The sequence below is a fragment of the Eptatretus burgeri genome, chromosome 7 (assembly GCF_056783735.1).
Source record: "Eptatretus burgeri isolate ZD-2024b chromosome 7, Ebu_testis_v1, whole genome shotgun sequence".
Taxonomy (NCBI): domain Eukaryota; kingdom Metazoa; phylum Chordata; class Myxini; order Myxiniformes; family Myxinidae; genus Eptatretus; species Eptatretus burgeri.
In genome coordinates this window covers 103,864,243-103,892,008 of record NC_140967.1, presented here as the reverse complement: position 1 = coordinate 103,892,008, position 27,766 = coordinate 103,864,243, and the positions used below count along the sequence as shown (strand labels likewise).

The 27,766-nt window shown below is 45.1% G+C and overlaps 1 protein-coding gene across 2 annotated transcripts; it reads left to right on the top strand.

Moving 5' to 3' along the window:
• Positions 1 to 11: 11 nt before the first annotated feature.
• On the top strand, positions 12 to 24,134 carry LOC147023983 (uncharacterized). 2 transcript variants are annotated; one of them, XM_085890089.1, is made up of 7 exons: positions 12 to 531; positions 18,126 to 18,286; positions 20,611 to 22,773; positions 23,136 to 23,192; positions 23,295 to 23,361; positions 23,658 to 23,818; positions 23,940 to 24,134. In XM_085890089.1, exons 1-3 carry the CDS (start codon positions 412 to 414, stop codon positions 22,301 to 22,303), a joined length of 1,974 nt encoding a protein of 657 aa, XP_085746215.1. In that variant the 5' UTR covers positions 12 to 411; the 3' UTR covers positions 22,304 to 22,773; positions 23,136 to 23,192; positions 23,295 to 23,361; positions 23,658 to 23,818; positions 23,940 to 24,134. The 2 variants fall into 2 exon arrangements, with proteins under 2 accessions (XP_085746215.1, XP_085746214.1); XM_085890088.1 differs by having other exon boundaries at positions 23,658 to 24,134.
• Positions 24,135 to 27,766: the final 3,632 nt, after the last annotated feature.

Here is a 27,766-nt window from a genome sequence, read left to right as displayed (position 1 = left end):
CCATCCTGACAAGAAGGAATACATGGTTGTGCAGCCAACAATGGATGATAAAACGATCACATCCCGCTTGATATCAATACCCCACATCATATTTTTCAAGTACCCGGATGTATCGATCAACCACACTCAAGATGACGGCAAGTTGGTGCAAATGAGGAGAGGTGTGGGCAAATCCACCCTTCGGCAGTGTAAATACCTGTGTTCCACCCATGTCTGCTGGGAAACAAAGGCACAGCTTTCTCGGGCACTGATCATGTGCAGCGTACTGTGCGGAGCCAACACGTTTTCGTTGAAGGCAACTGACATCAGGTGACTCGATGGCTTCGGCCAAACTTTCGAGCGACACCTACTCAACATCAAGCGGCATGATCGTGTTCCAAACAAGAGTCTCATGGAGATGATCAGCGACCGATGGTTCTCAGCAGTAGTCATGTGATGGAACGCAAGGAAGCATGGCTGGGCCACGCGATTCGGTACTGTTGTCTGGCAGCAGCTGGTGCGGATGGTTTTCCTGAGGAATGTCATCGTTCGGTAGGTTAACTAAACATTAGTTTGGTTAATAACATCCAAGAGTGGTCAGGGTGTTATTGTTACGAATCTGGAAGCCATTTGCACACAGACAGACAGTAGTCCCCGCATTTCAGTTATTTCGATAAGTATGTGTTCATAGTCAGGGTCCCGTCCTTCTGTCTGATGGGTTAATTATGTGTGTGCGCTTCGAGTTACTTTTATAGTCAGGTTTTTTACATCTTCAATCTTCCTTCGTTTTCGCACCATCGCCATCCATCGCCCATATGCAGCATGTCACGTACAGGGGTGAGGTTCCCTCCGCCCACCGTGAGCTCGTCCAATCAACGGCGGCCGGCCCGACAGCCAACCCGAGATCGCCCCTCCCCGCCACAAGGGTGAATGGAGAATAGGGTGCTCCCTGGTTGTTCCGTCTGGGTTCTCACACACGCACGGGGGGAGGGTGGTTGTCGCCCCTCCCACCGGACCACCCCTTGTCCAATCAGGAAGCTCATCACCTCAGGGCTGGCTCCGCCTTAGCCAGATGGAGTGTTCGGCCCGACCAATGAGGGGTGGCCACGAGTCGCCCGACAACCACTCATCCAATTGGGAGGCGAGTGGGAAAGAAGAAATCGCTCAAGAGGTGTGGTAGGAAAAGACGAGAGGATGGCAGACAGTGGTGGTCATGGTTGGAGCGGTCTGCACTCCTTTGCGGTGGCTTACCATGGTGGTGGTGACCAAACAGTGGTGGTCATGGTTCGAGCGGTCTGCGGTCGTGGTGGCTTGGTCTCGATCGTGGGCCGTGGACTTCAGGTCGTGGGTTTGAGGCCCACCGTGGTGGTTTGGAGTCGGTGTGACCGCACGAGGCGGAAAGGTGCCCAGCTGGTCCAGTTATTTAGTGTGTGTGTGTGTGTATGGTGTGTATGGTGTGTGTATGGTGTGTATGGTGTGTGTGTGGCGCCGTCCTGTAATTAGAATTGTTAAGTGCTTTTTCCTTGTTCATTGTAAATTGCCTGCACATTTTGATTGCTCTGCTCTTTGTGTGCTTCCCTTCCCGATTATTGCTTATAAATAAACTTCTTCTTCTTCTTCTTCTTCTTCTTTCGGCTGTTCTCGTTTGGGTCGCCACAGCGGATCATCCGTATGATCCGCAGAGTGATTTGGCACATGTTTTACGCCGGATGCCCTTCCTGACGCAACCCTGGTCGCCTCTTACGACACAGGGATATGGTACACCTATTTTAACCGGGGTATACACCGGCCCAGTATACTGGGACTCATTGTGCTGACCTCGGAAGGATGACAGGCTGAGTCAACCCCCTGGTGTATTAATTCAGTGGCCCAACGGGGCTTGAACTCAGGACCTTTTGGATCCCAAGCCGCTGCCCAAACCACTGCGCCAACACCAGGCTTGTATTGCTTAGAAATAAACCTCCGTGTTAAATGTTCCAGTCCGTTGTTCGTGTTTTCTTTCATTGGCCTAGCATGGTTCGGGCTTGAGGAATAGTAAGGCCGTTGGTGCCGTAAGTTGTCTTTGGGACCGGCGCGGCTCTGGTAACTTCGCTCGGTTACACTGGACCGAGGTCGCAAGAGCGACCCGGTGCAACAGAGCCTGCCGAGGGTGTGGTTTCCCCGGTAACTAGACTGCATGGTTTTTTTAGGGGTATTGGAGATCGAGACAATTCACCCGACCCCACGCCGTAGATATTGGCGTCCACGATCCGCTAAGGGACCCGTGACGTTTGGAGTTATCCAAGAGTTACGACCTTCAATTCCGGGTGTTCGGTGAGAGACGGCACAACTGCTTTGTCTTGTGGTCATTATCGCCACCGGAACCCGGAACCACAACAATATTGAGGTGAAGCATTCCTTCAATCAAAAGAAAGGTGACATCCTCTCATCCTCTTCCACTAATAGATCTTTCTGGTCCTTAGCAAAAAGTATCTCCAACAACTTCTGGAGCTCTGCCTTTCCTTCGCTTTTCTGTTCCGATGATATTATCGCTGTCTCTTCGACTGACAAAGCAACTCTTTTTGGTTCTCTTTTCTCCTCCAACTCCACACTGTATGATTCCAACAATCCATCTCCCTCTGATGCTTCCCTCACCAATCCTATATCCCTCCATGTAATCTCTTTTCATGCAGTCAAAAAATACTCCTCTTTCTGGACATAAGCAAGGCCTACGGTCAAGATGGCAGTCCTCCCCGTGTCTTGAAGGAACGTACTTTAGAACTTTCACCCGTGCTTGCTCGTTTGTTTCGTTTTTGATAAAAACCCAAACTTTACCTCTTACCTGGAACATACCTAAGTACAGCCGATGTTAAAGAAGGGTGATCGTTCAAACCCTCCAAACAACCGTCCGATTGCTCTGATTTCCACCGTTTCCAAAGTCTTTGAATATCTTCTCAATTCCCATTTTCTCAATCATCTTGAATATCACAGTCTTCTATCTGACCGTCAATACAGCTTTCACAAGGCAAGATCTACAGGTGATGTCCTTTCTTACATTATGAATATCTGGGCCTCTTCTCGGAGAGACTTTGGGGAATCCTTTTTTGTTGGCCTTGATATCTCAAAAGCCTTTGAAAGAGTTTGGCATCGGGGTTTGAGATCCAATCTTCCCTCTTTCAGCTTTCCTCCTTCTCTCTGCTCTCCCATCTCGAGCTTTCTCTCCACCCGCTCTATCCCCGTAATTGTTGATGGTTCAGCATCTCTACAGATATTACTTCGATTTCTGCTCACAGGAACTTGCTGCTTGTGTACCTCCACCATAAGCGATACCAAGGAATACTCGACAAGCCACGACATCACATGATTATTGTGTGACCATTGGCAATTCAAGGATGGGACGTGACGATGTTTGTTTCTTCCTCTCCACTGCCGAACTCTGGAACTCTTTACCTTCTCATGTCTTCACAAACATTTATGACCTTCTCCTTTTCAAAAAGCAGATTTTTTACTTTCTCAAAAACTCTCAGACAATTCTCAGAAGGAGGGAAGAGCTCGGAAGGCGGTGGGGGGGGGGGGGTGATATTGATGCCTCAGCAAATGTTGCTCTTCATCGTGGATGGGGGGGAGGAGGGGTGTGAGGAGGGGGCAGGGATAGAGAGGAGGAGCAAGGAGGGTTGTGGAAGTTCGGAGGGGGAGAGGAAGGAGGGAAGAGCGAGGAAGGGGGTGGGGGGGGCGAGATTGACACCTCAGCAAATGTTGCCATTCATCGCGGGAGGGGGAGGGGAGGTGTGAGGGAGAGACCGAGGTGTGGGAGGAGAGTGTTGCATTTCATGAAAGCGAGAGAGAGGGTAAAAAAATAGGTTGGGTGAGGAAAAGAATGATATGTTATGCTTCATGTCTGATCACACACACACACACACACACACACACACACACACACACACACACACACACACACACACACACACCATACATACACAACAGACACAGACACACCACACACATACACACACATACACACACACACAAACACACACACACACACACACACACACACACACACACACACACACACACACACACACACACACACACACAAACACACACGTCATTTCTCAGTGATTTTGGCCGAAGCAACGAGGAAATCAAGAAAATGACCAAATACCAAGATCTCAGTGATGAAGTGAAAATATCCTGGAAGTTGAAAATCCATAATTGTCCCGGTGATCACTGGAACAACGGGGATGATGAAGAAGAAGAACCTCACAGAGAATTAATTAATAAATGGGGAGGTTTTTGAAGACGTGTCGTGGTTCATTCATATCTTTTTCACTCATTAATTATTTTGCTCATATTTGTGATGAAGCAAACACGTGACTAATATTAGCCAATCAGTTGCATCCTTCCAGAGAACCAATCAAGTCTGCAAGTTCAGGGTAAACGAGAGATCGTCATCACGACATGTCCCAACCTGACGATCCTTTCCTGACGAGTATTTCCACATCTCCATCCATGAGACACTCAACACGTCAATATTTAATTATTAATTTAGTTCACCATGACCAGAACTATTGAACGAAGTGGATTTTGTTTAATTAGTTAAACAACCAGGACGACAACAAACGACTCTCTTCCACTCACCATGTCGGACGCCATTTTAAATGTTCAGCGGCTCAACTCGGATCAATCGTTCGTCCTTCACCAACCGGGGAGAGAATAATCCCCACACTCGAGATCATGAACCCCATGGTGGTGACGTGGATTTCTACCCTCGAACCGCGTCGTGATCGAAAGGATTCTTGATTGTTGAGGGATCTTGACCTCCTCGAGGATTCAACGTCTAGCCGACTCAGTGTTGCATGTATCGGGATAAAATAAACCACAGAAGTCCAGTAATAATCAATGTCCACAAGGAGTTCTTTCTTCTGTACCATTTATTTGCTCTCTCTCAAGTCATTCTTCCCCTCCCCATATATCCATTCCATTTTATAAGCAGAGAGGCCTTTGATCGCAAAAACAGAATGCACAGCTTATCAGCCCGGTCACCTTGTACTTTCAGAAACCCAAGCAATGTCCAAAGTGTCAAAGAAAGACAAGATTATAAGTAGGTGGTAGGCCTTAACAACTAAATAGTAGAACAGTAGAGGTAAAACACAAACACTTTGACCTACTCAGACTGAGGCAAAGGTTTCTTGTCTAGAGAGTAATAATTTCCCCAACACTCCCCCCTTGTTGCCTAATAAGGCAACACTAGTTAAGTTTAACGATATATATTTTCTCTTCACTTGGAAATGCATTCTCTCTTGCGTTTGAGTGTGCCCATTTTCTTGGGTAGTCACATCCCCCCTTTCCCCATCGTAGAGCTCAGTCCCTTAGCCTTTCCTGTCCCGCAAGCCAGGTGGCTTCATGTGGTTGTACAGCTTCGGACCTGGTTGAGGTTCCGGTAGGCCCCTAGGCCGATAGAAGATAAGGCTACCCGTTGGGCTGCACAGCTGATTTTCGACAACCTATTTCGGGAACAAAGCAGATGAGCAAGAGTGGATTGACAATTCCCGTGAATATTGAACACATTCATTTGCGCTACTTATGGATTTCCAAGTTCAGGTTCTATCTCAAAAGAGTCGTAGGACTCAGTGTCAAAACCAGGGTATGAGGGTGGTGCTTGGGCCACCATCACCTTTTTAGCAGTATTCCTCTTTAGACAAGAAACAATCAATGCCGGCATTGTAATTGTTGCACATCTAACAAGCACCACTACAATGATGATCCACAATAACCCAACGGAAATCCAATGCAATAGGGTAGTTCCCCAGCCTCCAAAAATCCCTTCAAACCAGGAATAAAGCCCATCTTTCGTAAAATAATTGTGATACTTGGCTCCTTCTTGCTTAATCTTGTCAGCTATGTTGGTGATTTTCTCCGAGTTATCAGGGATATAAGTACAACACTCAGAGTTAATTACAGCACACGTTCCTCCTTGAGCTGCGAGAATGAGGTCGAGCGCAACTCGGTTTTGCATTGAAACTGCACGTAGGGCGACGCCCTCCGAGTTGATATCAACCATGCCTAGAGCAGTTTTATTTGCCAATAATTCAAGCGAAGCAGCTAACTCTGCCAATCCCACAGACGTTTGTCCAACACCGTAGTGAGGGATTAAAATCATGAAGAACAGTTCAGTTGACGTGAAACCCCGTTTACCCCGTTTCAAATGCTCAAAAGGTGACTTAGATAACAGGCGCATATGCGGCAAAATGAATGACAAGAAACAAGATCCACTCCAATTAACTGGAAGCCATGGGTATGCTCGATTTCCACACACCAAATAGGTATTATTTAAAGCGACTTGTGGTCCCATCGTGTGATTTTCATAAACATAATGACTGCATTCAGAATTCCCTAATCTTCTTTCTCCCCATGCCTCTTGTGCCAAGCATAGTTCGGGTTTTTCTGTTGCCCGTTCAACCATAAAATGTGGAGGCATTTTACTTAAATTAAAATTTGGCCAAAACCAGTTACTGAAATTTCGTTGTCGGAGGCAATTTCCATTTCCATTGGTAACGATGTGGTCGTCAAGGTTATTATCTTGTTTATCCCAGTTTCTTTCCTTTGCCCAGTACCCACACCATTCACTCAGATTGAATGGTATAGCCAGAAGCGGTATTCCAGTAACTGCTGAATGAGGTATCTTAGTACAAACCCAGCAATTGGTTTTATTAAAAGCTTTCGCGTGTTTACGAGAAAGAGCCAGATAAGTGTTTATTCCATGTGGTGAACCCACTTTGCTCGTTAAGCTTCTTCGGTCTCTGAATGCCCTAGGCTTAGCTTGGTGGGTAGTCTGATAGGCCCATCTCCAAAGAACATGCAAATAATGTTGATCACAGACAGTACTTATCGGTTTAACAGACCAAGTACACATTGCACCACTTGCATTTAGTAGTACAAATAATCCTGCAATGGAAAGAATCATTAAAGTTATCAGGAAGCAATGTTCTCCTCGGGTTCTTTTTGGCCATGTGCCAGTTTGCAGTGTGTGGCATGGATCCATGTTGCTCTTCCTTTACACTTCACAGCTGTATGGGTAGTTAGCAGTATTTGAAATGGCCCACACCAACGTGCCTGAAGAGAGTTCTTCCGTTTGTAAATTTTCACATAAACAAAGTCTCCGGGTTTGAAGTTGTGATGATCAGATGTGGCTGGTTCTGGCAGAGCTTGTTTCACCTGTGCATAAAAAGTTCTTACAGCATGATTCAGAGAGACACAGAACGTAAGCAACGTGTCGTCCATTTGCTGCACGTTCATGTCTTTTATAGTCAAAGGAGGTGAGTTCGGTAATCTCATTGGTCTTCCCATCAGAATCTCATGCGGAGATAAGCCAGTGTTTCGATTTGCGGTAGATCTCATAGTCATGAGAGCAATTGGCAGAGCATCTGGCCATTTTAATCCAGTTTGTTCACAAAACTTGGCCAGTTTATTCTTCAGGAATCCATTTTTCCTCTCTACTGCCCCCGCAGATTGCGGACGATGCGGGCAGTCGAAATGTTGCTTTATTTGCAATACGCGACATAATTCTTTCACCACTTCGGCTGTGAAATGAGTGCCTTGGTCACTGGAGATCCTACAAGGTATTCCAAACCTACAGATGAAATCCTTCATCAACAGTTTAACCACAGTAATGGCATCTGCTTTCCGACAAGGGTAAGCCTCAACCCACTTGGTGAACAAATCGACGATGACTAACGCAAATTCAAAACCGCAGCATTTTGGTAACTGGACAAAATCCATCTGGATATGAACAAAAGGTCCGAATGGAATTGGATGACCCCCTGGGGCCATCTCCACCCCCCTTGCTGGGTTATGTTTTTGGCAAATATGACATGTCTTACAATACTGTTCTGCAATTGGACTAAACCCCGGGGCGAACCACTGTCTCCCAATTAAAGCACTCATGCCGCCTTTGCTAGTATGCCCGGCCCCATGTGCCAATCGGGCGAGCCAAGGTAATAGAGCTCTTGGTGCCACCACACGACCATCAGATGATCTCCATAATTTGGATTCATTATCGAATTCACATCCAGCCAGTATCCACAAATCTCGTTCTTTAGCACTGACAGCTGTCTGCAAAGTGTTTATATCGTCAATGGTCGGTGTTGCCTCTTGTCTCAATACACATTGTGATATTAAAAGAGCTCTGGTGTGGGCAGCAGATTTTGCAGCTGCATCTGCCCTGGCATTTCCCCGTGAGACGTCATCAGATCTCCCAGTGTGGGCGTCACATTTTACCACTGCAATTTGGTGAGGCAGAAGTATTGCTTCCAGTAGATTCGCAATCCATGTTCCATTCCTTACTTGTGTACCTGATGACGTTATAAAACCCCTTTCGCGCCAGAGTGCTCCGAATTAGTGTACAGCACCAAAGGCATAGCCGGAGTCAGTGTAGATTGTCACTATTTGGCCTTTGGCTAAATGGCATGCACGAGTGAGGGCGAACAGTTCTGCCTGCTGCGCGGAACAGCTCTCAGCCAATCTCCCGCTTTCGATTACTTCGTGATCAGAGCAAACGGCGTAGCCTGTTAATAAACATCCATCAGGTGCACGCGATGATGAGCCGTCGACATATAGAACCAATTCAGAATTTTGGATTGGTGTGTCTTTCAAGTCAGGACGGGGTTGACACGTGTGGGCGATTATCTCTTCACAATTGTGAGGATCACCATCTTGTACTCCTGGCAACAAACTAGCAGGATTCAGCGGTGCGCATCTCCTAATCGTAATGTTCGTGGGTGCTGTGAGTGAGAGTTCGTATGTTGTTGCTCTTGAAGCCGACAAATGCTGTGTTTTCGTTTTTAACAATACAGCTGTCACTGCATGCGGTACCAGGAGAATCAAAGTGTTTCCCGCGACGAGCGCTTCGGTCGCCTGCACCGCGAGCGAAGCGGCTGCTACTGCCTTGAGACAAGGGGGGAATCCTTGCGCTACCGGATCCAATTTAGTACTATAATATGCAACAGGCCGTAATTTATTTCCGTGCTTCTGTGTCAGCACAGATTGTGCAAATCCCTGTCTCTCACATGCATACAAATGGAAAGGTTTTTCATAGTTTGGTAAACCCAGAGCGGGAGCCGAAGAAAGAGCCTGTTTTAACGTTACAAAAGCCTTGTCTGCATTTTGTGTCCATGCAAGTGGGCTGGGCGCGTTTGCCGAACCAATGTCCACCAGGGGGCGCACTAAGGCCGCATAATCTGGTATCCACTGTCTGCAATAGCCGGTCACTCCGAGGAAAGACCTCATCTGTTTAGCAGTAGTTGGCTTGGGCAGGTTTAATATTGCCGCTATGGGTTCAGGGGAGATGCGTCTTGTGTCTCCCTTCAGAATATGTCCCAAATATTTAACTTCTTCTTGGCAAAATTGCAATTTAGCTCTCGATGCTTTGTGTCCTTTCCTGGCTAAGGCCCTCAACAATGTCAATGTATCTCGTTCGCATGCGTCTTTTGACGCTGAACAGATCAGCAGGTCGTCAACATATTGAATCAGTGTGGATCCACAAGGGAAAATTACATCATCCAAGTCGTCTTTGAGGGCCCTCGAGAATAATGTTGGACTTTCACAATACCCCTGGGGCAATACAGTCCAAGTGTATTGCTTTCCCTGGTAGGTGAATGCAAACAGAAACTGTACTTCTTGGGCTATTGGTATACTAAAAAAGCTGAACAAAGATCCACAACACTAAAATAGGTAGTGTTACTTGGGATGCTTGATAGAATGGTAGTTGGATTTGCAATTACAGGAAAAGCTGGAATTACCGCATCATTCACTGCCCTCAAATCCTGTACGAATCTCCACGTTGGTTTCCCAGGTTTTCTCACAGGTAGGATCGGTGTATTACATTGACTAACAGTGGGAATAATTATCCCTTGTTTCAATAGTGCTTCCACAACAGGAGCAATTCCTACCTCTGCTTCTGGAGACAAAGGGTATTGCGGTTTTCGAGGCAGTTTCTTTTTTGGATCTATAGTGATCTTGATTGGATTCATACTTTTAATTTGGCCGACATCGTTGGCATGTGTTGCCCACAGACAAGTCGGGACTTGTTCGAGTATTTCAGGTAATTTTCCTGACCCATTTAATTCTGAGAGATCGACCACCTCAAACACAGCTTTTGCTGATCCTTGACATTCTGTCCAACAGAATCCCTGTTCCCCGATCTTCCAAAGTCCGTTTACTTGGCTCGATTCCATCAAAGTCGCTTGTGATGCTTTTTTCAAAGAGGTTACCATGTGACCAATGTCCGTTTCTTGGTAACCTTCTGCAATCGCTAAAGTAACATGTGGTGTAACACTGGACGGTTGGTTCCACAATTTTAATTGTTCCTGCGTCAGATGCACCTCCAGGCCAATTCCTTGCTTCCCAATCCAAATTGTTCCCAACACTAAGTCAAAGGTCTGGTGTAATTTCGAGAGTGTTTCACTCGCATAGACGTTATCTTTTCCCTTGATGTTGCAATCTGCAATGCAATGTAGTCGAGTCTGTAAGTACCGTCTGTCCATGCCGTGTTTACTCACCCAATCGAGCACCTCGGGTACGTTTCTCTCCAAATGTGATAAATATTCCTGCAAATGGTTAAATGCTTCACAATTAATCACAGTCCATTGATATACAAGATTTTCTGTATTTTCCTGTAATAAATTCATCATAGTTATGTGTGATTCGTGAGGTATTTCTAAATATACACCATCAGGGGTACACTTAATTGAACAATTCAGCTTGCATAACAGATCTCTCCCCAACAGATTAATTGGTGTATCAGTTGCCATCAAAAATGCATGGTTTGCAGACAATGGTCCAATTTCCACCCGGAGCTGCTCTGTCAGTGGAATCGTACTAGCAACTCCCGACATTCCCACTACTTTTACTCGTTCTCGCGATAACGGGGCGTCTGGGAAATCACTCCTTCTGAGCGCAGATTTGGTGGCTCCTGTGTCGACTAAGAAAGGAATCTCTTGGCCTTCAATTTTCAAAGTCAATTTCGGTTCGTCACATGGTTTCAAAGTCAGGAAGGGTAACTCAGACGAAGTCGCTTCTTTTCTTTGTCATAAAACGAATGGGTTTTGGGTTTGAAATGAACCTTGAGATGGAGGAGGAAGAAATGAGGGTGGAGGAGGAGGGAACGAGGCTGGAGGAGGAGGAGGAGGGAATTCGGTTTGAGGTGCAGTGGGTTGAAATGAACCAGCTTGCTCAAACTGTGTTCCCCATCTTTCCTGCTGTCTATAATATGGATTTTCATTCACTGGAGGCGTGGAGTGTCTGCGAGTTTCATCTCTGTATTGTGCCGCTGGTCTCTGTTCTACCGGTTCATACGAACTATAAGTTCGACTGTTTCTACGATTTCGGCATTCATTAGCCCAGTGCCCTTGTTTTCCGCATGTATAACAGAAATCTCTGCGCTGGTCTCTGTATTTTGGTCTCTGACGGTAATTGGTTTGCCCTCGGTTTTGTGCATTATATCTCACATTCCTTTCCCCGGGGCATTCACCTTGACCTTGAACCTGGGATAGCATTAATGTTGATTCGTTTTCCTCGTCAGAACGATGTTTCAACAATGAATTACAATGCGTTACATATTCCATCAAGTCTTTCACTTCCTTTAATTCCCAACCAATACATACTCGCTTTATCTCATTTTGTAATTTGGCCGTCAAACCATTAAGGTAGACATGAGCAAATGGTACCCCCTCTTCTTTCAGTCCAGAGTGACATTGGTATACACCCCGAAAACGCTCTAAGAACTCCAATGGGTCCTCGCCAGCGCGTTGCCTGCACACCTGTATTTTTGCCCAGTCGGTCTTAAGTGTTACCACCTCTGTGACAGCGTCAATGAGGGTGTCAATATGTTCTTTGAGCTCCTCCCTGTCTCCAGGAGCTTCATCTGGCCATGCAGCTACCTGTTTCAATTGTCGGAGTAACCCCTCTGGTACCACTAATTTTAATAATATTTCCATGTCCATATATGTTGGCTGATGACATGCCACCACCACGTGTAGTTCCGCCTGGAATTTTTTTGGGTTCTCCCGTATCTTCGGCATCTCATTTACAATGGCTTTTAATTCAGAGCCCCACGGACGATATATTGCTTGTACCTCCCTTGCACCTGGGTAATCTCGCAATGGAAACGCGCCAATGAGTGCCTCATCATCTCCGTCCTTCGCGGTCTCCGGCATTATTTTTTTTGATCGAGTTTGTATTTTACCCTTGTCAGCAAGAGGAACTTTATTTTTGCTTTGTGTTCTTGTTTCTTTCTTAATTACTCGCCTGGCTCCCCGTTGAGCCTCTCCTTGCCCTGTGGCATCATCTCCCTCTGTCTCTCCCGCTTCTTCGTCCTCGAGCGGTTGTGCTATCGGAACTGTGCCCTCTGGCCATGTATCTGAGTCTTCTTCTTCATCCTCAAATCTGACAGCCACTGCTCGCTGTCTCTTGGTTTTATTTTCAAGTCTCACCGGCATTTGCTTCGTTAATTGGTCTAGCTGACCCTTCAGGTTTAACAACCGTGCCTTTTCGTCTCTGTCATGACATTCCTTCATCCAATTTATATAAACGCTCCAGTTCACCTGCTTCTGGACCTTTTTGTCACTATTTTTCACTTCCAGTACTTTTCTTAAATTGTCTAAGCACTCGTGATCGAACGTTCCATTCTCAGGGAAGGGTAATCGACTATTTTTGGTCCAATTGCACCATTTCCCCATGTCTCTCACAGCTTCAGGCCCATACTTATCAAACATAATTCTTGCACATGTACCTCTCCGTGGTTTTTGAATACAATTTGCCTCGGTATACCCATTTTCCTTCCTTTTACAATTTCTATTTCCCATCTCTAAAATCACACAAATCACAACCGCTAAATTCACTCTAAAATCACAGAATAAAATAAATCGCACCCTCGGAGAACCCCCCCTGCTTACCTTCGCTCAAGCACTTGTCGTTCCTCCAGGCACTGCCTCCGGCAGATTAAGCACCTCCGGTCACGAGCGCCGCACAACGCCGATTCGAATCCGTGTCACTGGCACCAACTGGCAAGAGGATTTCTACCCTCGAACCGCGTCGTGATCGAAAGGATTCTTGATTGTTGAGGGATCTTGACCTCCTCGAGGATTCAACGTCTAGCCGACTCAGTGTTGCATGTATCGGGATAAAATAAACCACAGAAGTCCAGTAATAATCAATGTCCACAAGGAGTTCTTTCTTCTGTACCATTTATTTGCTCTCTCTCAAGTCATTCTTCCCCTCCCCATATATCCATTCCATTTTATAAGCAGAGAGGCCTTTGATCGCAAAAACAGAATGCACAGCTTATCAGCCCGGTCACCTTGTACTTTCAGAAACCCAAGCAATGTCCAAAGTGTCAAAGAAAGACAAGATTATAAGTAGGTGGTAGGCCTTAACAACTAAATAGTAGAACAGTCGAGGAAAAACACAAACACTTTGACCTACTCAGACTGAGGCAAAGGTTTCTTGTCTAGAGAGTAATAATTTCCCCAACAGTGGTTTTAAACGGATCATTTTGTGATCATGTGACGAGGCCGCCATCTTTCCCCGAGCTGTCCCTCCACACGGAGTCGATCTCTCTCTCCCGAACCACGTGATACTTATTTACTAATGTTCGATTACACAGATAACAAACTTGGGGGAAACATCACCTTGGTCCACCTGGGGTCGTGGATGTGTTGAGAGAACGAGGTGGTTGGGTGTGATTGTGTCAAAGGTTATCTATTTATTACGTACGCACGTCCACACACAAACATGAATGTTCATTCACACAACTACCAAAGGGATATAAACTAATAACGAGGTGAACCATTAGTCAGTGTGTAAACTCCTTTATAACAAGGTTTATCATGAATAACATAAATTAAATAACCACACGTGTGTTGTACGATGGTTGTAATCAGAATCCCAACTGATCACAACGAACGTTTTAAATCCTGTTCTCATTGGTGGAAAATATTTCAAACATGAAGGATTCGTGTTGTTCATCAACCTTGGGTCACGTGGTTTTCACCGGAAGAGATTAATCAGAACAAAAAATAAATAATTATATAATTTCGACTTTTATCACAAAATAACCTTTTTTATAAATCACAAATCGTAAAAAGACACCATATCTATTTTTGGATTATTAAATGATTGGATGAAAGAGTCGAGGTGTTCTGAGCGTTGAAAAACAATATAAACGAGGGGAAGGGGGCGTGGCCACAGTCCATTGTGACGTCACAATGACAATTCCGACAATAGAGAACTCCAAAGACAGAGCGGTATCGTTACATCTTCAGTTCGTGGATAGCCGTGCAGCAGCCATGTTTTTTCCCATCGCGCTGTTCGTGTTCACCGTCCTCGGAAGTGGAACGTCCCGTCCATCACAACAGGTAAGGGGGGATTGTGAGAAATAACAATGGATTGTACTCGGGGAAGGTACACAACACCATGGGAGTTACTTTCTTTGTAGTTTGGTAAATCAGGTCTGGACGGAGGATTTAAAATGAGGGGTTGGTGTGTGAGTTAGGGGTGTGTGAGTGAGGGGTGTGTGAGGGGTGTGAGTGAGGGTGTGAGTGAGGGTGTGTGAGTGAGGGTGTGTGAGTGAGGAAGGTGAGTGAGGGTGTGTGAGTGAGGGTGTGTGAGTGAGGGTGTGTGAGTGAGGGTGTGTGAGGGGTGTTGCTTCATCAATTTAGACCATTCAGAGCATGATGGGTTGTACTGTCGAATTCGGACTTGGAACCATCGATGGTATTATTTCCCATTGAATTTCGAGTTTAATTCAATTCACCAAGTGATTGGTGACAAGAAACACCACGTGACAGAAAAGGGAACACAAAGTGAATACACAGATTTACATCCATGTCCCGACTTTTCTTTTTATAACATCACAAGTAAATTCATCATCTTGAAACGTCGAGACTGTAACATTGTTTTTATAATTTATTTATTTAAATTCCTCAAAACAAGGTTGAAAGGTCCTCAAGGTGTTTGGGTTGTTCAGGTGAAATCCCTTATTTAATCTTCCTTGTCTGCCCTTGATATCGTCCTTGTGATTCCTCTTTCCCGTGAGGATGTGATGAGGAACAAGAGAGTTTATCTTTGTTCAGAAACTTGATCAAAATGGTGGTTTACACAGAGAAACAGTGCATTTCGATCTCTGATTCCACCGTCGTCACGGCACGGACACGGCATGGACACAGCACAGGCACGGACAAGGCATGGACACAGCACAGGCACGGACACGGCATGGACACAGCACAGGCACGGCATGGACACAGCACAGGCACGGCATGGACACAGCACAGGCACGGACACGACATGGACACAGCACAGGCACGGACACGACATGGACACAGCACAGGCACGGACACGGCATGGACACAGCACAGGCACGGCATGGACACAGCACAGGCACGGACACGACATGGACACAGCACAGGCACGGACACGACATGGACACAGCACAGGCACGGACACGACATGGACACAGCACAGGCACGGACACAGCACAGGCACGGACACAGCACAGGCACGTATACAGCATGGACACTGCACAGGCACGGACACGGCATGGACACAGCACAGATACGGCATGGACACAGCACAGACATGGCACGGACAGGGACACGGCATGTACACAGCACAGCACGGAGACCATTGACAAAATGGGTGCCGACTGCTTTGTCCCACCGTCACAGGTTGACCAGGTGTCCTGTATGTAACGGGATTGTCCCGTTTCAAACATTCTTTGGACACCATTTGTGTCTGAGGTCAGGGCATGTTGTGTTCTACTGTCGTGTTCGTGTCCTTGCTGTGGCGTGCTGTGTCGATGTGTCGCCACAGCGGGGGGAGGGGGCGTCGAGTGGTGCTCAGGGAGAGGCGGGTATTGTGGGAGTGATGCTTGATGGGGGATGGTGGAGAGAAGGGGGGTGTTTGGGGTGTTGGTAGGTCGAGTGGGGGCGATGGTTTCTGGAGGATTGTGGGGGACGTTGTTGGGGGAGTGGTCGTCTGTGTCCACGTGCTGGTAGCTGGGTAGAGATGGTGTTCGGGTTTTGAACGACGGCTGTTTCTTCCTCCTCATCGTGGGGATGGCATCCTCTCCCATTTGTGGTGGATAACCACAAGATCTCGCCATCTCTGTTGATCCATCACAGTTCTTCTCTATGACATCTTCTGAGCACAAAAGTGAACATTTTTAGGTCCGATCCACACTTGGGTATTTCGGACAAACCTCGTCCAATTTTGGCAAACTTTGGGTGTTTCCACCGTTGGTGGAGCATGAAACTATCTCGGTTTGGATTACGTACTGTACAAGCACCAAGGACTCATCGACTCGGCATTTTTGTGGAAAATCTAATATTATTCTCCGTTTGAGTTAAATCGTACCACGATGTCACCCGTATTCAATGTGAGACGGATCTCACGGTGTACTGACGGGTGTGACGTCACGGCGAAGTTTGAAAACGGAGATTTCGACTTTTATCACAAAAGTACCTTTTTTATAAATCGCAAATCGCAAAAAGACACATCATATCTATTTTGTGGATTGTTAAAGGATAGATAATTGAGTCGAGGTGTTCTGAGCGTTGAAAAGCAATGTGAACGAGGGAAAGGGGGCGTGGCCACAGTACATTGTGACGTCACAATGTGAATTCCAACAATAGAGAACTCCAAAGACAGAGCGGTATCGTTACATCTTCAGTTCGTGGACAGCCGTGCAGCAGCCATGTTTTTTCCCATCGCGCTGTTCGTGTTCACCGTCCTCGGAAGTGGAACGTCCCGTCCATCACAACAGGTAAGGGGGGATTGTGAGAAATAACAATGGATTGTACTCGGGGAAGGAACAAAACACCATGGGAGTTACTTTCTTTGTAGTTTGGTAAATCAGGTCCGGACGGAGGATTTAAAATGGGGGGTTGGTGTGTGAGTGAGGGTGTGTGAGTGAGGGTGTGTGGGTGAGGGTGTGTGAGTGAAGGTGTGTGAGTGAGGGGTGTGTTCCTTTCACAAGTTGGATCGTTCAGAACATGATGGGTTGTCCCATCGAACACCGATCGAAGTTCGAGTTTTAGTTCAAAAGTGATTGGTGACAAGAAACACCACGTGACAGAAAAGGGAACACAAAGTGAATACACAGATTTACATCCATGGAGCTGACTTTACTTTTTATAACATCAGAAGTAAATTCATCATCTTGAAACGTCGAGAATGTAACATTGTTTATATAATTTGTTTATTTAAATTCCCCAAACAAGGCTCAAAACTCCTCAAGGTTTGGGGTTTGTATACCGGACGTGATGCAGTCGGTCATCACACGAACTTCAATCAACCGATAACAGTAAAATTGGCGATAATGGCCAATCGTGTGTGTGTGTGTGTGTGTGTGTGTGTGTATGTGTGTGTGTGTGTGTGTGTGTGTGTGTGTGTGTGTGTGTGTGTGTGTGTGTGTGTGTGTGTGTGTGTGTGTGTGTGTGTGTGTGTGTGTTTTGCCCGTAAAGCAAAGACATCTTCTCTCTGCTGACTTCCCCCCACCCCTCTCTCTGTCCCATCCACCCTCCTCCCATACCCCTGTCCCGCTCTCCCACTCTCTCTCTCTCCCCTCTCCCTCCTTTCTCCCCCTCCACCCCTCCCCCCCTAATTTTTGATCCTCCTCATTGTATTCCCATCAGTAAAGCGACAGGTGCTATTTTCCAATCTAAAATACATACATCTGGTTCGTGGAATATTAAATAATGATCCCAGAATGATTTCCCTCCGTGCCCTTCGAATCTCCTCTCTCATCATCACCCAGTTCAACAGTTTCTTCAACACCTGAACCTCATATTCACCGAGGAAGGTCTGTACTTCCACTGATATCAAATCTGGTCCCACTGATTTGCCATTTTTAATTCCTCTAAAGTCGGCTATCTTGCCTAACGGTACTTTTTTTTCTTGTGCAAATCCTCGTGCAAACCCACACTCTGGAAGCGCAATACAAACGATAAACTCTCGAACATTCCATGACCCATTGTGTTTGTAATCTGAAAAAAATTCAAGATCATGTTGTTGTTTTGTCATGAACTTGTGGATTTTGTAAAAATATTGTTTATTTTAATTTTAAATGAAATAAACATTCCTCCTACCCCTGCCCTTGTCCATTTCCATAGGTTATCCAGAATGATGCTGTTGAGGATGGAGGGATGTCTGTGGTTCGTGACGTCATGTTTGTCACGATTTCCTTCCTTTTGTTTTATGTTCTGATCACATTTGATCCGTCACGTTGGTTCAACAAGAAGTGGAGCCCCAAAAGAAAGCTCTGCATTCACTGGTAAAGAACACAAGTGACTTATTCATCAATATTTATCAAGTCTTCATCCACAAGGGAACAAGATCACTCAGATATTTGAAATTAGTTTGCTGTGTTTGATGTTATGTTGGATTATATGGACTTGAATTTTATTTTACCAAATATGGAATATCTTGTTTTGTTGCTGGAGTAGATGACAAGGTGTCAAAAATCCATTGGTGACAATGTTTTTCATTCACTATTTTGGGGCCATCTTGGATTTCAAAATGGCCACCATGTTCCACCAAATTTCATAATAACTCAGGCTGTGATGTCATATGAAGTCTGTTTTGTTGGCAATACCCACATTTATCATGCCAAGATGTTAAAAACACACAATTTTAATTTTCTTGATGTTATGGATGGTGACCATCTTGGATTTCAAAATGGCTGTGATGAACAAAACCACTTTTGCTGTATAAATCAAAGTTAAATTTGGTGTAAATTCCTCATTTGTCATTTACAGGTAGGGTATAACTTTGGTAAGCCTTCAATTTGGTTAAACTATTTGTAATTATAGTTGTGTATCCAGTAACCTGGATGTCAAAAAATCCTGGGAAAGTTCCAACAAAATCTGTCTTGCAATTCATGAAAAATCTGCATTTCTGCAGTTCAGCAATGTCGATAAACTGCCCCTCATCTACGTGGTCTTGTAGAACACTGAAGAACTTGGTCTCTGGCAACAAATGCAACACTCACTGGAGGCTGGATGATTTCAAGTGATTTAGCTTCACAACATGGACGCTGAATATACTTTTCCCAGTTTTTTTGTGAAGCGGGACGTGTGTTGGTACAGAATGTCACGAGACAGTAAATCTCCAGAAGACAGCACGTCGGCAAGCCGAACTTTCCAGGCATCATATCAACTGCTGTTTACAATTTCTTGGATTGTTTTCTCCCATGTTACCAGGAATTGGCCCTTCTGGATTTTTTCATGGACTTTTAGCTCTTCCTCATCTGTGGTTGGTTGATAAAATACACATTTTGATTTGACAAACATTGTACTGCTCAAACGAGTCTGCTTAATAGCTTCTGAAGCACTGGGTTGTCCTCTTTGTCAGTGAAGTTGTGTCTTGTGAAGCAACAGCAAGTTTGTTTCTTCTTCTTCTTTCATCTCTATCCAGGTGACTCGGTTTTTTAATGTCAATCTCTGTGTCAAGTATCTTTCTCAGCTTGAAGCTCGTTTGCTGTGATTCTGATCAGCCTTTGTCCAACTCACACAAATTCTGGATTGTAATAATCTGTCTTTTTCTGGACACACCTGAGAAAAGTTTCAAATGTTGATTCCTTGAAGGTTCTGTATTGAGTATCAACAAGCTTTTCACCAGTACCTGTGTGGAAATACAAGAAGAGTTTAAAATCTGTCGTTGGTTTGGTGAACGGGAGCTTTTTGGGAGATGCTATCATCTCATGAAACATGAGAAGTTGATGATTATTCAAGTGAAAGAACAATGAGATTTTTGTTTTTGTAATAACAATCTGGCTGAAATAACGAAGGATAAGACATGGATAGATTCCATACGATGATTTCCCTTCTGTTCAGATTGATTTTATTATTAAATGTGTATACAGTACATTTCCCAATTCATCAAATGTTTGTTCCTCATTGGCCTACGTATTTTGTTAAATTTTAACAAACAGTTTCCTCAAAGCTCTTTTTAGTTACTGAGTGACAGTTTTTCTTGCAGCTCTTTCTTTGATAATTTGATCCATGGTGAATATTCTAAAAAGTCCATTCACCATTATCTTAATCTGTGATGAACAAGTGAAGTAATTTAATTTTTTTATATCCAGTACGTGATGATATGAATGATGTCCCACACATGTGACACAAGTTTCTTGTGAATATAAACTAAAACTCACCAACTAAGTGTCGATTTCCAAGGAATAGTTTGTTGGTCAATGTCGAAGTTGTGGGACAAGTACTTCTGAAACGGATATTTTTAAATCCACGATGGCCATCAAATTATGTCATGAAAAAAATGTTACCAATGGAATTCCAGCGAAGTCAGACATAATTTACAATAAAGTCACAATTTCCTCCTTTAGCAAAACAAATGTTAAAGTTCATAACATCCTCCACTATTACATGAGATTCTTCAAATAATCAAGTGTGATTCATCGTTCCACACCGTTCCTTCAGACATTAAGTTACATCTGCAAGTTCATATTCCGTTTCCTCCAGAACTGTAACACTCGTGGAACATGTTTGTTTATGTTTCACAAAACCATGTGTTCAATACTTTACATGTGATGTCATACTTTATTTTACCTTGAACTGAGAATGTTTGTTTGTTTTGTTACAGTTTACGATGTCGATGTAAAGTGAAACAGAAAAATGAATCAGAAGATGATCCACCATTGGTAACGGAGATTCGGGAAACCGAACACCCTGAAATTGAGAAAGGAGAGGGAAAGGAGGTTCTGGAAATGACTGAAAAAATGGAGTTCATGGCAAAACAGAACATTGGTGACAAAGAAGAAGAGGAAGAGGAATATCAAAAAGAGAAAGAAAAGGTTTTACGAGCAGAGGAAGAAAAACTTCAGCAATATGAGGCTCGGTTGGTCGAAACTGAAAGAAATCTCTTACAAAGAGAGAAGTTTGTGCAGGAAATGGAACACGAGTTGATGGAAAAGGATGTGCAACGGAAATTGGAAAAAGAATTATGGTTAAAGGAGAAAGAGGACCGGAAGAGAGGAGAGGAGGAACAGCAGAGGAAGAAAAATGAAGAAGAGCAGAGAAAAATGAATGAACAGGAGAGGAAAAATGAAGAAGAGCTCAGGATGAGAAAGAAAGAAGAATCCACACGAGCAAAGGAGCAATTCCAAGTCCGAATGTGGGAAAAACGCAAAAATAAAGAACTTGATCAGAAAATGCTGTTTGTAGAACACAGAATGTTCGAGATTGACAACTGGAAGAAACGAGTGCAGCAGCAGGAGCGATACCTGCAGATAAGTAAAGAACAGGAGATGGAGCGACAAGGTGTGTTTGAAGTATTCATGAATGGGAAAGATGAGGAGATAAAGAAACGGCAGCTTCGTATGCACCAACAAGGAGAGGAGTTTAAAGATGGAGAGTACCGGCTGCTTAAATTGGACGAAGAGACTTGTCTTAGAGAGAGAGAGCACCGGGAAGAACAAAAACAATGTGAAATTAGATGGAAACTGAAAGAGTTCATGTTAATGGAAAGAGAACGGGAGATGAGGGATAGGAAAAATAACGTGGAGTTAAGGGAGAAGGAGGTCTTGGAAAGAGAGAACAAAGTACAAAATGCAGGAAAGCTTGATGAGAAAAACGAGGAAGAAGTGCTTGGAACGAATGATGGGCTGGAGCAGCAACAGCAGAAACAGGACAATGGTGATTTGCTGCCGACGACTGAACCGAAGCCTCACATTGATGATGGGCTGGAGCAGCAACATCTGTACAGTGTTGCCCTCAAACAACAACCGAAGCCTCACTGTGAAGGCAGATTACATCATCAGAAACAGCACGATGTTCATCGACTGCCGTCCAAACGGGAGACCCACCATTCTTCTCAGTCTGAGTTTCTCAAGGATGAACGAGCGGAAATTGAAAGGCGCAAAAATAACCTCGTGTTCCGTGGAGTGAAGGAGGGAAAAGGTGAACATGACAAGGAGGCTGTGGCAAAATTAATAAAAGCCATGAACCTGGAGATCGAACTTGAACGGACTTTCCGCATCGGACGCTATGTTGAGAACATCAGCAGACCCATGAAAGTTGTTTTCAGATGCGAGTCTGATCGGAATCGGGTTCTTACGAACAATAAAAAGATACGGAATTTGAAGGATCCCTCTCTCTGGACAAAAAACATTTTCATCACTCCAGACTACACTCAGCTCCAAAGAGAAACACTGGAGATGCTGCTGAGTGATCTTGACAAAAAGAGAGAAAGTGATCCAAACGGGCGATACACTATTAAAGGAGACAAAGTCGTCCTCCTGAAGAAGCCCAAGGGTGAACCTCATTTCCGTAAATGATGACCATCCCTCCTCATCTCCATAGATCACGAACACCCTCCTCATCTCTGTCGATCACGACCATCCCTCCTCATCTCCCATCCCACATAATACAGTCTCCTCTTGCTGCAAACTTTAAAAGAAAGACAGAGTATATTCTGTTGAAAACAATTTCCTTCAACGCACGGTCTCTTCCAAACAAGTGATTGTACCTGAGATCACATCGGAGCCGAAACCGAAACCTTTTTTGAAAGTACAGACAATGACAGGATTTCACTCCTGATGGATATTTTATATTTCATAAGAACAGGAAGCTGAACTTTGATAGGAAAGGCACCAAAGCTGCAGAAAACCATGTTGGGATCTTATTGTTGATGAAAAGGAATTCATCACCGACTTACATTGTTCATTAGCTACCTCCTGAACGGAAACCTCACCGTGATGACGGACAGCAACAACAGAAGCCATGTGCCATGCAAGACTTTCAACAGGTAAGAACTTTTCATTACCTTTTGACAGGTGGGGTGAACACACTGGGGGCAAACACAACCAACCTCAAGATCAAAAACACAACCAACTCCAACATTGATGAAGAAGAATATCCTTAATTGTGGAGATAATTGTCATAAGACTTTTCGTGGGAAGGTAACCTATTATCATGGACTTCTCCATGCAGAATATAAAACAAGAACTTTAACTCCCTTCGATTGGATGAGATCACCTGATTCACCTTTTCATCGATTACCTGTTCCATGCATTTCCTTCCGTGGCCTTTTCTGAACAAGTTATCAAACTGATGAAGATATCAATGTATTTAATCTTTCATATTTCTGTTGTTGTTTTTGATCCAAAGACCCCTCAGAAGAGGTGCTCCTTCCTGCTCACCTGAAACCTTCCCACCGGTTGGAACGTAAGTTGCCAAGATTCTTGTCTTACATCACAAATTATTCCAACCTTTGTCAAAATTACATGTTCTTCACGTGCATCATGTCCCATTTTGTCTGTGCCTCAGAAGTGTTGAGGACAAACAAATATTTTGCTGAACTCGAATCCAGAGAAGCAGCAAACAAATCTTCCAGGTGGGAGAAGTCTGGCGTGAGTGTTAATGTGTCCGTATCAAAGTCATGGCGTACACCTGGATGATCATTAAAATTAATTGTTTGAAAAATCCAGTGGGAGTTTGTGATGAAGAAAATAAAGATGTGAAACGGAAGGCAAAATAAAGAAGAGAATTGAACTGAGATGCAGAAAACAATTGATGGGATATAATATTTTCCAGGATTGTGTTGGAAGGTATGATAATGATGGAGATGATGATGACAATGCTATTGAGGGATTTTGACTTCCTTTTGTTGATGTGTGTGTGTGGAGGAAGAAGTTTCAGTAATGGCCACTGGAGAAGAAGATGTGATATTTGGCAGTGGATCAATCATCACTCCGTCGTACAAGCTCCAGGAATGTAAGATGATACATCAGACTCTTACAGACGGCTGATCCAAGATTTAAAAACATAAACATCAGTTTTCAGAAGTACAGGTACTTGAACCATCCAGACTTGATTTAATCACATCGTGCACGACTTCATCCCTGTACGTCGTGTGTGACTTCATCACTGTTTTTTGTGTTTCACTTTTTTTGTTCTCCGAGCATCCTTCAGCTGAGAGCCAGTGTACGAATTGTACCTCGATGACCCAGTGTACGAGTTGTACTTCGATGACCCAGTGTACGAGTTCCACCTTGATGACCCAGTGTACGAGTTCCACCTTGATGACTCGGGAAATTCTTCCTTGATTTCTTTTTTTCATTGTGAATTTTGTTATTTTTAATTCCTGTGAATAAATTTAACCTAAAATCTCTTCTCCTTTCAAATCATATCATGTACAAGTCAAAGGAATGGCATCTAAAATATTGTTCTGAAAATGGTTCTGAGAGGATTACAAATCTTGTAAAAATTTCAAGTATTTGTACATTTGTTTGTTGATCTTTCACCCACGAACTGAAGCACCCAGAGACCCCAAATTTTGGGTGTCCTCATGTTAGAATCTGGGCAAGGTTGTAAGTGAATGCATGTTGACCTTGAAGGTCGTTTCAGTTCCCCACCTTCATCGGGATTGGGGGGGGGGGGCGTGTTTGTCCGTCACCTAACCCGAGGTACTCCAGCATGTTTGTAATATTTGGTGGAGATTAGGCCAGCCATTTTTATGTCACCTGGAACAAAAATTGTCCAGGTGGGGTATAACCATTGTGTGGTGTCCGTGAGTTAGTCAGGCTATATGTAAACACTAGGAACTTCTCCAAAACTGCACACACGAACTTGACCACAATCTTCATCACCCAGGTCAGGTCAGGTATGGGAGTGTGCGCCAAAACAGTGTGTTGCTGCATCCACTTTCTGCTGGTACTCCAGGGACCTCCGTCAGGCCATCCCCCAGGCAAATGTAGGCCCAGCCCCATCACCTTGATATGTAAAACCCTAACCCCTCAAGGATATCCAGAGTCTCCGCAAAGATGATTGCATCATCTGCGAAATCAAGGTCAGAGATCTTGACATTCCCAAACGATGCACCGCAGCTTGATCTCTCCGACATCCTCCCCAGAATCCAGTCCATGCAAGCACTGAAAAGTGTGGGGGCCAGTTCACACCCCTGGCAAACTCCAATAACAACTGGAAATAATGTTACGGATTTGGAAACCCTGCTTGTGGGAAGTCCAGCCATGGAATTGTGCAAGGGCACGAGAGAAAATTTGTTGGGCAGGGCTCAAATGAATAATGGCAACCAACACAGGAGATGGGAATCATGGTTTCTCGAACCGATAGTTTAAAGTGACAGGCGTGTTGAAAAGCCCCGGGGATAGTTTGAAGTTTAATAAATGCTCGGATAGATAAGAAATGTACCCCTTCGCACAATCCATCCCTTCGCCCCCCCCCCCCCCCCCCCGTAGGGGGAGATTGCTCACTGGGGAAGATTGCTGAATTATGAGGAGGCTATTCTGAGGCTTTGTTGGGCCTCGAGGTAGGACACGAGTCTCTCCCTTATTCCCCTCCAAAAAGGATCTTAAGGGTTCGGAGTAGATGGACAGGATAGGTTAGCCGGACAAAGACAGTAGGAGAGTTAGGGACAAGCAATTCAAAGAAGAAATAAAAAGGGGTCTAAATTTGTTTTGTTGTTGCAAGGTAAGGGAGTGGGTTTGGACAAAGACAGGCAAAGGCGATAGGTTTGGGGGAGACAGTAGGGTAGGTCCGAGCCAATTTTCAGAGCAGCCGGCACCACCGCACTCCCTCCACACAACCTCACGGGACCATACCAGAGGCCGACCAGCTTCATATGCCGGCCTGTTGTGCTGAATTTGCTGGTCCACATCTGCCTTGCCATGCCTTTGTCTTGACCCCATGCCTGCTTGCCCTTGGTTGCAATTGCCCCTGTGTCATCATCCTCAACCATGTGCGCCACGACCATCCATCTCCAGTGTTTTGCAAGGACTGCCCTGCAGGCAGCCACACAACGGGGACTGCGTTTGCGCAGCCCATGCAACCATTTTTTTGTGTTCATTCCTGCACCAATGACTTTTTCTTCCTTTCACAGATAACAGGTCCTGGGCCATGGTTAGTGTAAATAGTAGAAAATGTAAATAAGTTTTGCAGCCCACCTGTGTGTTTGTCTTAGCGCCGGCAATTTATTTAAGTTGTCTGTGCGAGTCTGTTAGTTTCGTTACGTAGCGCATGAGGTTATTTATTTTTGGGAGGTGTATAAAAATGTCGCACTCAGAGATGCAAGGGAAAATGTACTTAGGAAAAAAACCTACACCTGCATGGCACACGAAAATTGACGACTCGGGACGAGTCTGTAAAAAGGGGAGGGGTAGTGTTACGGATTTGGATACCTTGTGCACACAAACAGCCAGAGTCCCTAAGCTTCATTATTTCGATAAGTATGTGTTTACAGTAAGAATCCCTCCTTCTGTCTAATGGGAATTTCGTGTGTGCGCTAAGAGTTATTTTTTACAACAACAACAAGTACTACATCCACTACAACAACGCCACCATCCCGCACTGGACCGGTCGCCATTGCTTACGTGTTTTTGGCTGAAGGCATGGGTGGAGCCTCCATCCCCTCAGATCGAGGCTCCGCCCCAAGGAAGGGCATGGACCGTTTCCTCCAGCCAATGAGTGGAGGGTGAGCATGACACGTATGCCCCCAGCCAATCGTGAGGTGACCACGAGTCGTCCGACAACCCCTCGGCCAATCAGGAGACGAGTGGCGGGGAAAAGGGACCCCTCCCACCTCAGAAGAGTAGAGTGGTGGTGAGGATCTGTTTTCGGCAGAGAAGTGATCATGGCGACTGCCTAACATCTGGAGTGATCAGCACATTCTTTCTGGCTGTGCGCTTCTGCCTCGCCTGGGTGGCCTGATCAGGGAAGCTGATTCGGGCTCGGTCACCGGTCGCCTCGTCATCTCTCACTCGTCCGCCTTCATGCTGGCTGACGTCCGACACTCTTTCCCTCGTCCTTGGTGCTTGGTGTGTCGTTGTGGTGGTGGGTTCGAGTCCCGCCACCAGACAAGCTCGACCAGACCGCACGTGGTGGACAGGTGCAAATAAAGGCCGCGGCAATGAGGTCCATTTTCTTGCGTGTGTGTGTGTGTGTGTGTGTGTGTGTGTGTGTGTGTGTGTGTGTGTGTGTGTCCGTGGGCCCCATCGATAAGTAGAATTGTTAAGTGCCTTGTACATTGTGAATTACATCTTTTATTCGAGATAACTCTGCTCTTTTTGTGCTTCCCCTCCCCGATTATTGTTATAAATACACCCCTGTTAAATGTACCAGCTCGTTTTCTGTGCTTTCCTCCATTGGCCTGGTATGGCACGTATTGAAATTAGTAAGGCCGTTCCTGCCGTAAATTGTTCATTTGGGACCGGCGCGGCTCTGGTAACTCCGCTCGATTTCACAGGATCCAAGTCGGTACCTGCGACTCTGTCCAGACAGAGTCGGCCGAGGGTGTGGTTTTCCCCGTGAGTTGGACGACGTGGGTATTTCAGTATATTGAAATTAGGCAATTAACCCTTCCCCCACGCAGTCGAAATATTGGCGACCACAGTCCGCCAAGGGAACCGTGAACTCTCGTACTTATCCGAGAGTCAGGACCGAAATTCCGGGTGTTCGGTGGGAGACGACTCCACTGCTCCACCTAGTGGTCGTTTATCGCCGCCGAACTCCGGCCCACAACAATAAGTCAGAGATGGTATCACCACATCTCACAGCACTTTCAGTACCAGAATATAGTTCAGACATCAGATCAGTGTTTGAGCTATCCAGCTTGTTACCTCCACCACTGAATGGGAATGGAGGTTATGTTTGCACCTCTGTCCATTCGTCTGTCTGTGAGCAGGATATCACAAAAGGTTTGGAATGAATTCGGTGGCCAGGATGGGTATGTGACGAAGAAGAATTGATTTGATTTTGGTGAAATCTGGATCCGGATCTGGATA